At 50.6% G+C, this 12568-nt stretch overlaps 1 protein-coding gene across 9 annotated transcripts; it reads left to right on the top strand.

Annotated features, from left to right (window-relative positions):
• The first annotated feature begins 279 nt into the window (after window positions 1–279).
• LOC122377691 (armadillo repeat-containing protein 6-like) lies at window positions 280–6606 on the top strand. 9 transcript variants are annotated; one of them, XM_043358015.1, is made up of 9 exons: window positions 482–602; window positions 1131–1175; window positions 2100–2247; window positions 2561–3170; window positions 3562–3707; window positions 4063–4182; window positions 4420–4569; window positions 5015–5134; window positions 6033–6606. In XM_043358015.1, the coding sequence occupies exons 3-9, from the start codon at window positions 2113–2115 to the stop codon at window positions 6159–6161; spliced, it is 1410 nt and encodes a 469-aa protein (XP_043213950.1). In that variant the 5' UTR covers window positions 482–602; window positions 1131–1175; window positions 2100–2112; the 3' UTR covers window positions 6162–6606. The 9 variants fall into 9 exon arrangements, with proteins under 9 accessions (XP_043213953.1, XP_043213957.1, XP_043213956.1 ...); XM_043358018.1 differs by lacking the exons at window positions 482–602; window positions 1131–1175 and adding an exon at window positions 280–302; XM_043358022.1 differs by lacking the exon at window positions 1131–1175 and having other exon boundaries at window positions 287–602.
• Window positions 6607–12568: the final 5962 nt, after the last annotated feature.

The raw sequence follows: 12568 nt of genomic DNA, 5'->3' as shown, positions 1-12568 counted from the left end.
CCAATCGGACGGTAACTTTAGGCTGTAGAGCGTTCCCCGTCCTTTGACCTTGACCTTGACCTTGAAGGTCATGACCTAGTGACCTGGAAATCGCTGTCAACCTGCAATAAGGAACGAGGAATCGAATGAGGGCATTTTCATCAAAATCGGTTCACTGGTTCTTGAGTTATTGCGTTCCCCGTCCGAATATCGAATTTTTAGTTTGATATTCGCGAATATCAATCTGCTGCTCAATTGATGAACGTTCCTGAAACAGGGGTCTATGACTTCGGCGATCCTGGCGCATGGGATAGTGTTCGAAAGTTTAAATGTTTTCTTGTTACCATGTTACCATACCAAAATCAATGTGATTTATTCGTCAACAAGTGTTCGCAGAGCTGGCGCTTATCCTTTTGGACATACCTAGCGTTTGTGAATCAGTTTATGCGGGGCGCGTCATATCCCAAGCAAGGCCCTATATACCCAAGTAGTAGCCCAAGTAGTTATATCCGTTGCATGTCTGAAACAATTTTTTGTGAGGCTCTTTTTTAACATACCAGATCAAGTTCTCGGGAAGTTCTCTATATACCGTGCCCAAGGCTATATAAACCACCGTGCCTAAGGTGAAATCTGCGGATGTGCTGGCGAAATAGTGTTTGCAGAGCTATCGCGTGCGCTTTTCCCCGTCACTGTGGCTTTATAACAAAAATTGCTGAAATAGGTAAAATTTGATTTTAAATAACCTATGGTTACCTGACCTTTGACCTAATCTAAAAATGACTGAAGTAACGTCTCCATTATTTGTTACGCTCTTTCACATGTTGAAGTTTTATTTGAGACAATTGTTAATAAAGCGTACGAAAGGCCATATTTTCTTTAATGCGAAATATTACATTAAACTAAATGAAATTATCTTATCTTTAATTTCATTTAGTTTAATGTAATATTTCGCATTAAAGAAAATATGGCCTTTCGTACGCTTTATTAGCTCTTTCACATGTCACTTGCAATATGGCAGTTTTGGTTTAAAGGCATATTTCAGTTGGGGAAACTATGAGGCGAGGATCCAAAAATTTTTGTATTGGTGTGACATGCTTTTTGTTTGAGTTGTATGGTGCGTATTTCTCGTTTTGTTTCCATACTATTGAGAGGGCTGGCTGCTGGGCGCTGGCTTGCGGCTCATATCACTAATTGAGGTCAGTGCGGATGTAACTGGTCATCTTTTTGGTTCGGTGCGGGCTTTTTGTACTCTCATTCGGCTTTGGTGCGGATTTTCCGGCTCTTTCTGAAGGGTTGGTGCAGATTTTGAACTTAAGCCGGTACACCTCGTCGACCTATGAGCCATACTTTGCAGTATGGCTTTGCAGTATGGCTACCACCTACCACCTACCACCTAGAACCTAATAGCCTATAACCTTCATCTTTGGGTATAGCACCTCTCCTTGGTTGCAAAAACAAGTGTAATGCCTGCTTTATGACTGCCGGATATTTTATGCGCAGGGGCACTCAGCTCAGGCTCATCCAGTCTATGCTGCAGTGAAGATTTACTGTGGTACCTAGTCTCTTGGTTTTGTGTGGAGCAGTTAAGGCGCTAATGTGCCAGGTAATGGAGATCATTACTGCCACTTGAGCTTTGAGGCCAATTACTATAGCATGCAAATAGGTTGGTACTTTATGTTCTTCCTGTTCATTTAGCAAGTTTCTTTACAGTTTTTTTTCAGGCTTTGGGCCTGCTCCAGGTGGCCATCCGCCTTAGATTCATGTTTTCTCTTGTTGATGTTTTGTAGGGGCTTAGAACAGGTCATATGGTGGTATGCAAAGACTTTTGGCTAAATTGTCATATTGGCTATGCTGTTTAGGTGCATGCTTCATTCATTCCAGCAGCATTAGCTTAAAGAAATAACAGCTCACTTAGTTGTATGATCTTGATCTGGTTCATGTCTAGAGTAGGTATGTCTAACCACTCGTATCTAAATGTCTCTCATGTCTAGACATTGTACTCATGTCCTAAATTAGATGAAGTATCAGATGGATGTACAAATAATGTCTGCTGAAAGGTGTTCTCCAAAATGTTTTGTAATTTGCATCTTATTACCATAGACATATGTTTTTAATTGCAGTTGATCTGCAAAGATGGGTGACAAAATGACTGGAGATCCATCGGTTTTCCAAGACTCATTTCAAATGATAGTGAAACAGAACATAGAAGAGTTTGAAATGGAGAAGGATGAAGCAGTTGCAGATGCCCTGGAGCAGCTGAAAGCACAGGTTGGGTGAAAATTAGCTTCATGATTTAAAAAGAGCTGGGATGTTTTCAGCCTCCTTTAATTACAGACTCATTGTCATAAATCCTACCTCAGCACTATTATTTGTCTCACAGTTTGCAAATCATTTAATGTACTTCAATGTTCAGGAAGATGTCTCACCAATCATGCATCTCGGACTGTGAGCCGTGAGTTCGGTCATGTCATACGCCCACTCTACATGCACACAGTGGGCTGTTATATGGAGAGCCCATAATAATGTGCCCAAAGGTACACATCCCCTGGACGATGACCGAAGCCCCCGTCCCGCCCCGCAGGGTGTCGACACTCGGTTTATCGTCACCGACGAGCGCGCTGCGTCGGTGCCGTCGCAGCTGTCGGAGCTGTCTGCTCTGGCCGCCGAGGCCGAGCTGTCAGAGCCGCAGCTGACGCGGCTGGAAGAGCTGCTGGAGGCGGTGCGCCAGTTCTGCGCCGCCGGCCTCCCGGAGCGCGTGCTGGCCGGCCGGCGCGGCGCCTACCCGGCGCTGCGCGCCTGCCTGCGCGCCGGCCGGCCGGAGGCGGCGGCACTGCGCGCGCTGGCCGCTCTGCAGGACGGCCAGCCGGACCTGTTCGCCGCCGACGACTGCGCGCTGCTGCTGCGCCTGCTGGACGCCCGGCCGGCCGAGACGCTGCCCTGGGCGACGGCCGTCACGCTGCGCCACGAGGAGAACCGGCAGGCGCTGGCCGAGGCGGGCCTGCTGGCGCGGTTGGCGGCGCGACTGGCCGACCCGGCCGCCCAGCGCGACCAGCTGCCCGCCCTGCTGACGCTGCTCAGACAGATGACGCTCGATGACGACGTGCGCGTGCCGTACGGCCGGGCGCACCAGCACGCCTGCCAGCTGGTGACCGAGCACGCCGCCCTGGACACGCTGCTGGGACTGCTCAAAGGTACGGCGGCTGACCGAGGGCGCTGCTGCGGCCTGACTGCCCACCAGACTGCACTAGCTGTGGTATGCAGCGTGCTTCCGCCTACATCAACGAACCGCTCATGTATTTTATATTGCAAGGTGGTAACTCACCACCTTGCATATAAAATACATGAGCCATTTCTGTTTTTTTTTTTCTCTCATCAGTTATGTTGGTTTGATACATTTAACCTGCTGTCTTTAGTATCCAATAGGTAATTTTAGCTGTAATTTGTTAGCTGTTTATTTTCCTGACACCATCATTTATCCCACATTTACTGCGGTTTATATTCAGTATCTGCGTTAACTCTTATTTTGTAATGATACACCTACTCCAATGACACCGCCTTGTGATGCCCTCCCCGCGGCTGCAGGCGCCGCAGAGGACGCTGCCCTGGCTGCCGAGGTGCTGCACGCCGCCACCAAGCTGTGCGTTCGGCAGGAGTTCTGTGAGCAGTTTGCCGAGAGCGGCGGAGTGGAGACTATGCTGGACGTGATGCGAGCCAACCCGGACAAGGTGGTGAGTGTGCCCTGAATATGCTCTTGCATATACCAAATAACTTAGAACCCATGGACGCAAAATGACCTTTAGTCGGCGCGCCTTAAATCCCCAAATAAACAACTCAGAACTCTGTCGTATCGTTGGAGCTCCATGTAAAAAAAAGATCGAAATCGACGCTTAGTCAAATATGCTACCCCAAATTGCTTGTCACAAAATCAGTAACATCTATAATGCATGTAACGCAATAACGACTCGCTCCGATACTCCACGCTCATTTATAGGCGTTAATGGTAGTTACTCTATGACTGTGCGTAACCCGCCCGGATCCACGTGTGTCACTCCCGTGCTCTCTTACGGTACCTTTGTATTTCAGTCTCTGGTGGGGCGGTCGTTCTTCCTGATCCGCACCCTGGCCGGCAGTGACAAGGTCAAAGGTCACATCATGAAGGCGGGCGCGGCCGAGACTATCGTCACCACTCTGGACATGCTGAAGGTAGGAAATTAGCGGACCAATGCCCGCTGATCGTCATTAACTAGTTTTTGGTTATGACTAGGGTATGTTTGCTGGGCACTTGACCTAACGTCAAGCTCTGACGTTGTATTTGTACCGTCCCGCTTACTTCTTCAAGAGCTGGGCACCAGATTGACTTCTTCCCGGTTTCGCACCCCATCATGCCCTCTGCAGCTTGAAAGATCAACAGCAGTTTGACCTCCCATCTGACCCCCTCAGACGAAGACGAGTGTGAGCGAGGCGGCGTTTGCGGCGATCGGCGCTCTGACTCTGCGCAGCGAGACGAATGCGGGGGCCCTGGCCCAGGCTGGCGCAGTGCCCGTCATGGTATCGGCCATGGAGCTGCATCCCACACAGCCAAAGACGCAGGTAGGTCGGAGCAGCGGGGGCAGAGATGCTAGGGCGGAGCTCTATTAGGAGAGAAGGAATATATGAGCTCGACATGGTGTGATTGAGGAGGAAGTGAGAAGTTTGGCGGGTCAGTAGATTTGTAAAAGCAGTGTTTGTTCAGGAGGAAACAGACAGCTTTGGCCTATACCAACCGAAGATCGGCTTCATACTGGGATCCTGTGTAGGTGTTTGATTAAATGTCTTAGATAGCTAGCAGCGGTGGCTCGATAGCGTATCGTCATTTTGATCTCGGTGTCTCACAATTTCAGTGTCTATGTTTCTCAACTTGAAACCCAATTAGGGCACGCCTGTGACTTTGCTGACTGACGGCTATTTTCTTCGCCGGTGCTTTTCCTCTACTGATCTGAGTATAATCTACTGATCTGAGTATAACTGACTGGAGCGCTGTGTCTGTGTGCCGCAGAAACTGGCCTGCATGGCGATACGGAACATGGCCTCCCGTAGCCCGGAGCTGCGACCAGCCTTCAGGGAGCACGGAGCTGAGAAACTGATCAACGCGGCGCTCCAGAGCCACGGACCGGTGGTGAGTAGCGGATACTGTTACAGGAATACTGACACACTGACACTGGCACTGGCACACTGGCAACGATACAAACACTTACACAATTATAGACACTAGACAGGCCCGAACGCGGCCCTGCAGAGCCACGGGCCGGTGGTAGTTCATTGGCGCACTGACGCACTGAGACACTTGGGCACTGACGTAATTATGGACACGTAAATATAAACACGGACACGTCCCGGGCCCTGCAGACACACGGACTGGTGATGAGTGCCCTCTGACACATTGACGCCGAGTGCTGACACCCTGTGACGCGTGAACATATCGACAGTTCCGAGCAAGAACGTCCTAAGTGTCAAATTTTTCGAAGTTGAGCTTTTTTATACCGTTCGACTCAGCTCGACAAGCTGAGTTGAATGGTATAAGAATCTCAAATTCGAAAAAATTTGACACTGAAGATGCTCTTGCTCAAAACTGTCGATATCATACTGGCTTGCTACCACACACGCCGCCGTCCAGACCCTTAGCCTGGTGGGTAAGATTCGCACTGAAACAATGAAGCACGGACATTTTCTCAGCTCTAGAATATTTTTCTTTAGTCATTTTGAACTGATAAGTCTGGCACACAAGCAAGTGGTTACATGCTAAGCCGGGCCCAAAACCCACCACTTGAAAAACCGGGTCGACTGGGCCGATACTGGAGGATGTTGTGTTTTACTGCTTTGTTTCCGAGTGTAATGAATACTGAAACGTTTATTATGGAATAAGTTCTGATGCATCCAAACGCACAAGTGACTTGTGGTCAACTGGTTAAGCTGGCAGTCTCGGCCCGGGCTTTCCACAGTTTTATATCTGTGTTCAACGTCATGTAGGTTTTTTATCGGGGTTCCGCGCCGGTGACGCCGATCCTCCGTTTCAGCTGGACGCCGAGGCCCGCGCCGCGCTCCGCGACCTGGACTGTAAGGTCACCCTGAAGGAGGAATGGACGGGCCACGGCGGCGCTCTCACCACGGGACTCATCAAGGTACCGGAGCAGCCCTCGGCATAGGTGGCGCTAGTGTTTGTCCCAGGTGGCGCTGCTGTATGTTTTATAGGTGACGCCACTGTTCCACACATTCGCCTCCAGCCGTCCGAAGTCATGACATTCCGTATATGGGTTTGGTCGGACCGTATTGGCACGGACCGGACCGCGCGGTTTATGGAGCCTCGCTGACAGGCTGACTGTGATCTGCTGATGCTGATGATGGACCGTGGCCTTATTGGTACACAGGGATGGACCAGGGTCGTGGACGGACGCATATGCGTGATATTCCACGTGATAACACGTGATAAGCTTCTCTAACACAGTATACATACTCACACTCGTTGTGCGCTTTAATATTTGTGTTAGAAAATGTGTGTGACTGTTTTAACTTGTTTTGCGTTGAAAGAGCATTCATTGAGCTGCTACCTCTAGTTCCTTTTCTAAAAAAAAAAATATAGTTCTAACCTGACCGAAGTGTTTTGACAAACATTCGAAGAAGCGGCTGTCCTGAAACGCTGCAAAGTTTTACAGCGCTGCTCGGTTGGTACCGGGTGGTTCCTCGAAAATCATGTCCAACTGTGAGCGGCGAGCATCACGCGAATGGTTAACTTTTGCTGGTTCGACTTTTGATGGCGGCGGCGACTGGTTTCGGCTTTTGGTGACGGATGTTCTGACTTCTGTTCATCCGTCACCATGTTATGTTCATCGGACGGACGAGGCGTTGTTGTCCGGACGATATCGGAGCGGACGATCGTCCGCATACAACAAATCTTACTGTAGAGTTGCTGTTAGTTGCATCTGAATTGACCAGTATATAATCCTACCCACTGAGCTGGTGACTGACTGAAATGTAACTAAATAACTCTAGGAAGACTAGACTGTATCGCTCCAGTTAGTACAGGGTCTGGAAACAATAGAACACAGGAAGAGGGAAAACCGATTGTTTGCCGAAGCCGTGAGCTCACGCCAAGAAGGCAGGAATGCCGGACGGCTTGTCACGCCGGAGCTGGTTGTGACCGACTGTAACCAATGGTGCCCGTTCCGACACCCCGACCCCACCCCTTACCCGTCAGCTGAGATCACCTTCTGTGGAAGCTGGTGGTTAAACGCCACGTAGATCGCCAGTGTCCATCCGTGGAATCACAATAAGCATTGTAATCTAACCAGTACAGCCAGTCCCACACCCGGGACCTGAGTGTCCGAACTGTACGAGGTTATCGGAAAGTGGGTACAGTATTACCAATGACTGCTCATCAGATGATTAGTACCTATTTAAATGAAGAAAACAATCGAACGGATAGTTTTCGGTGTGTGCCAGCGTAGAGTAACCTATATTTACGTCCGATGACGTGCTATTTTCTCCGGCTCTCATCTTCCCCCTCCCTCTCTCTCCCTCTCCCTCTCCCTCTCCCTCTCTCCCTCCCTCCCTCCCTCCCTCCTTTTCTACCTCACTCTCTTTCTTTCTTCCCAAAACTCTTCCGTTTTAGTCTCACTCCCTTTTTCTGTCTATCTCCCCTCTCTCCCTCTCTCCTCTCTCCCTCCCTCTTCCCGCCGCGGTCCGTATCGCGCCGCCTCATCCATCGGAGGTCACATTCCGACCGTAATTGGACCCATTGTCGACCACCCCGGTAGCACTAATGCTCCCGAACCGAGCTAATCGCCGCCCAGCGTCCACCACATGCTACCCTGGGCGCGCCGGCCGCCGGCCGCCCCCCGGGCCGCCCGAACGCCATCCTTTGGCGGATGACGGGCGATGTGACGCACAGGAATGTGCGCCGTCGGGTCAGCTGATAGGTGTTCCGGGATCGAGCGTACAGGAGAGGTTTCAGGAGAGGTGTTCCGGGATCGAGGGTACAGCCTACAGGAGAGGTTTTAGGAGACGCCTCAGAGACTCCCTCGCAGCTGGGTCAGGTGATAGGTGTTCCGGGATCGAGGGTACAGCCTACAGGAGAGGTTTTAGGAGACGCCTCAGAGACTCCCTCGCAGCTGGGTCAGGTGATAGGTGTTCCGGGATCGAGGGTACAGCCTACAGGAGAGGTTTTAGGAGACGCTCAAGAGACTCCCTCGCAGCTGGGTCAACTGATAGGCTTTCCGGGACTTAGGAGATAATTAGGAGAGGCTGTAGGAGACGTCCCAGAGACCCCCGCCGTCTCTGGACCATTTTATGCTGGGTTATTTTATGCCGTTAGGCGGCATTCCGGGACCGAGGAGACAGGAGACGTCACGGAGACAACAGATGTACGGAATTTGTAGTGGATGCCTTACAAATGTAGGGTGGAGGCCAAAACGCTGAAGGACAGACACTTGCTTTTTTCGCAAAAATGCACAGTCAAATCGCTAAAGAAAAAAAACAAGAGATAAGCGTACAATCACATATGGACGATTACCGTTTGTAAAACCGCCCACCAATAGTGCGACAGACTCATTCAAACTCGGGTGATTAATGCTGTCGTTGAGCCAGGTAAACGGCACATGAATTAAATCGTGATTGGCCACGCAGATAAGCATCAGTGGTTCGTGATTAAAATTAACTGAGCTGGTATGTGGATGGAAAGGGTCGGCGGCGGGCGGCTTCAAACGATCACCGGTGTTACGGTTCTAGTACGTGGTGCAGTCGTCAAACCCTGTGCGTGGCGAGGGGGGAGGGGGGGGGGCGAAGGACGTTGGCGTCCCGCTCGGCTTGTGTGCGTGACACTGATTGGTTGGTTCGCACCGTGTGAAGTGGCCGAAACAGCCTTGGCAAATGTGTGACACCGGCCGCGCAGTCGGCTCAGGAACTGATGAACAAGCAGATTGACGTGCAATTCGCGACCGCCATACGGACGCAGCATCAGATAGCGTAATTGAAGACAGTTCTCGATCGGTACGAGGAAGGTAAACGCACTGGAAAAGCTGAGGTTTTTCTTCTGCTATAGGAATAGAATGCCTTCGAGTTATTTTCTGTACCAGTGTATCTGAACTGCGACTGTACAGGGTGGAAAGTAATTACGCGAACATACTTTTTCGTCTTATAGCAATGGAAAAAGCGGCGGTAACATGCAAATTTCATCCTTTCATATATTCCTATTTATGTGCGATACACTGACAAAGGCGTTCAGGCATAATTGACATGAGCATGTCAAGCACTGTTGGTCAAAGCTTAGTCCACGCCTCCTGGAGCTGTCTGGTGAGGCAATCGATGTTGGTGGCTACTAGCAGCTCTTAGACGCTCTCCTGAAGAGTAGCCTGGATATTTTTGATCAAATTGAGGTCTGGGCTATTCCCAGATTGACCATTATATGCCCAGAAGAAGAACGGGTTCTCAAAGCACCAGTCTTGCGTCTTTTTGGCCGTGAGAGGAAGGAATTTATCAATCATGAAGAAGAGTTTCTTTGCGTCGGGCACAAAAGTGCGCTCAATCATTTTGCCCCTTTTGGTGCATTGATGGATTAGATAAAGAGACTCGTCTGGAAGGATGTTCCACTAGTTGTATACTTTATTTTTGGTGGCCTTGTTGGTCACTACATGCAATTCTGACACCATCCGGGCGCTCATAACACGCTGATGTGTGTTCCTTTGCCGGATGTTTGAAGGTTGGGACGGGCGGGACGTCGGACGCATCAGCAGCCCCCAACACGTTGTTCTGCAGGTTTGACGGATGAAATAGCTTCGAAGATGTCTCACCCAACCACAAAGCCAGCTGCCTGTCCTCCTCTGTTCAGGTTTGGTGGTCTTTAGAAAACTTAAATTGACAATCCTGCTGTTAATTCATGAATTTTGGCCATCTTGATTGTTTGTACGGTTTGATTTTCGAATTTTCACGGATTTATGTATGAATCGTGATATCTTAGATCGGGTACCCGGCCAAAGTAAACCATTTCGCCTGTTTTCGGGTCGACTGTTGTCGTTTGGTCGCGGAAATGGTGACCACCCATTCGGCGCCTGAATTCGCCGAGGTTTACTGCCGCCAACGGCTTTGCTTTTTAAGTCCTCTTAAGTTTTAATATGCTTCAACCAAAGGTGTAATTGAGTAATGCTGGTGCCGAGACCGTTCCGAGTCCCTTCCGCACCAATCCAGCCAAAATAATCACAAACGCTTTCCCTGGCAACTTCAAATTGAGCTCTTTGCCCATTTTGGTCTTGAGCAGCGTATGGCGTCAGCACCACTCGAAGCCGAGAGGTGTTGTAGACCTTCCAAGTCATTTTTCAAAGTAAGGTCACTTTTGTTAGATGAGGCGACAACAAACACGACCAGTCATGTTCCATAACAGCCCGCGCTCATACAAAATCTCCACTGACGGGCGAAATTGTAAGAAAATACATGTTCGCGTAATTACTTTCCACCCTGTACCTGGCTCGGAGCTCGGGAGTTGGTTGAGTGTTGAGTTATGTCCGTGCACTGTGCAGGGCAGTCAGTCGCTACACCTAGCTGCAGCTGCCCCTCGTCCTGTCACCGACATACACGGGGAATACCTCATAGGAAAGTCGATTTCGCCGAACTATAGATTGTAACGTCACGAGTTCGTTTGCAGTTCCATGTTTACAGGCGTGTTAAGTCGCCGGCCGGGCCGGCGGTTCCAACTATACTTCATGTTTATGAATTGAACGGTCTGATGAAATCGACACGGCCCTCCGTGGCCCGGAAACCCACCGCTAATTGGGAGTATGGGTAGAACTCAGATCGGTGAGCAACTGACTTTACGGACGGACTGAATAAACATATACGTGTCGTGTGATCGATATATTCGTATCATATCATTGACAGTTGTTTTGGAATGTGCGCTCGTAATCTTGCTGAAGAACCTGCTTGGGGTCCGTATTGAAAACGAACTGGATTGGGCCGTTCAATCGCAAGGAAACGACCTTGTCAAGAAAATATTTATGCATGATGTTTCAAATACGAAAGAAGAACACGACATTTTCCTTCCAAAGCAGTAGTCTTTTCAACAATGATAAACTAATAAGCAACCGGCAACATAATAGTAGTTGCCCAAAATGACATGATGATTTGCATCTATTCCCTACAATTATTTGCAATATGAAGCGAAACGTGCCTTCTAAGTAATATGATAATGAAATGGGTCTTGCATCTAGGGTCAATGCATCCCATCCAGCCCATCAACTCCCGATCAATGTTGGTCGGCTAACAGTTAACACCGACCGACCACTGCGATTGGAATCCCACCGGTCCAGCCAGGCTCCCCGGACCTGGGATCGGCGCGACTTTCCTAATCCCGTCGCGGACAAAAACCAACACTGCACCGGCGCCGCGGCTTGTTTTTCGGTTTATTGTCGGCTGCAGGAGCGTCGGCTGCACTGGCGGTATCGACTAGTATCACCCCCCCCCCCCTCTGCCCCCCCCCCCCCGGCGGCAGTGTCTGCACGGTGACCGCCGGCACGCTAAACGTCCATTATTGGGGGCGTGATTGATGGAGCGGCAGACACTGGAATGTGCCGATCGACGCCGACCGGTTGCATGTCCCCTCGCCGGCCGCAGGTGGGGACGACGGTCGCTGTTCGGACGCCGGCCGGGCGATGTTTGCACTCTGTCCACTGTGTGGTGCTACAGATCGGACGACGTCCACCGTTCATGGTTCACAGTTCGGCTACATTCTGTATACAGGTCCTCATGCGGTCTGTGGATCGTCTACCGTTTACTACCTATACCGTCCACCTTCTGTGGTATGCATTGTTAAGGATACTGAATAGTGATTAAACACCATTCATGATCTACCCTGCGCTGTGTACCGTCCACTGCCCACCGTCTATCATGTGGACAGTGGATGAGCATTGTCCATCGTCTACCAAACCGCCGTCTATCGTCTACCGTCCGTCTACCATCCGCCTACCGTCCGTCTGTTCACTCATCATCCACGAACCGTCCACCTCCAGGTGTCTTTGCAGTATCCGACAACCGATCGTGCGCAGTGCACCGTTCCACTGTCACTCTACTATACACAGTCGACTGCTGCTATTGCTCCTAGCCTCGAGTAGTCGACCGGTCGTCGTTACCGTTTTCCGCCGACGCGTACGTCTCCGTACAAAGCTTGTCGTGTGTCGGCGTCGCAGTCGCGCCGATCGCGGCGGCCGCCTCCGTCCGAAAGCGGTGCTTGATGGCCGAAAAATGCAGTCCGGTGCCCGACCGCGGGCGGGAGGTGCAGGACAGGCACTGAGCACCGAACAGGTGTCCGTCCTGTCCGCCCCTGTTGGCAGACTGTGACGACGTCAGAGGAAAACCCGGCGTGTCCTGTGGGGCGGCGGGACACCGGTGTCGTCTGCGGCCTCCTCAGATGGTCGATAGGTTGTGCTTACCAGGTAGCGGCAGCGGTCGATCATGCTCCGGCTGATGCAGAATTGCACCGTTGTGAAGTGCATGGAACGAGAGGTGCAGGTCGGTATGCTTCAGAGGTTGGATCAGTTGTGGTTTCGGGTGTTGGCACTTTGAATCGTAT

This window comes from Amphibalanus amphitrite, unplaced genomic scaffold (genome assembly GCF_019059575.1).
Source record: "Amphibalanus amphitrite isolate SeventyFive unplaced genomic scaffold, NRLGWU_Aamphi_draft 000049F_arrow, whole genome shotgun sequence".
Lineage (NCBI taxonomy): Eukaryota > Metazoa > Arthropoda > Thecostraca > Balanomorpha > Balanidae > Amphibalanus > Amphibalanus amphitrite.
This window is presented reverse-complemented; position numbering and strand designations above follow the sequence as displayed.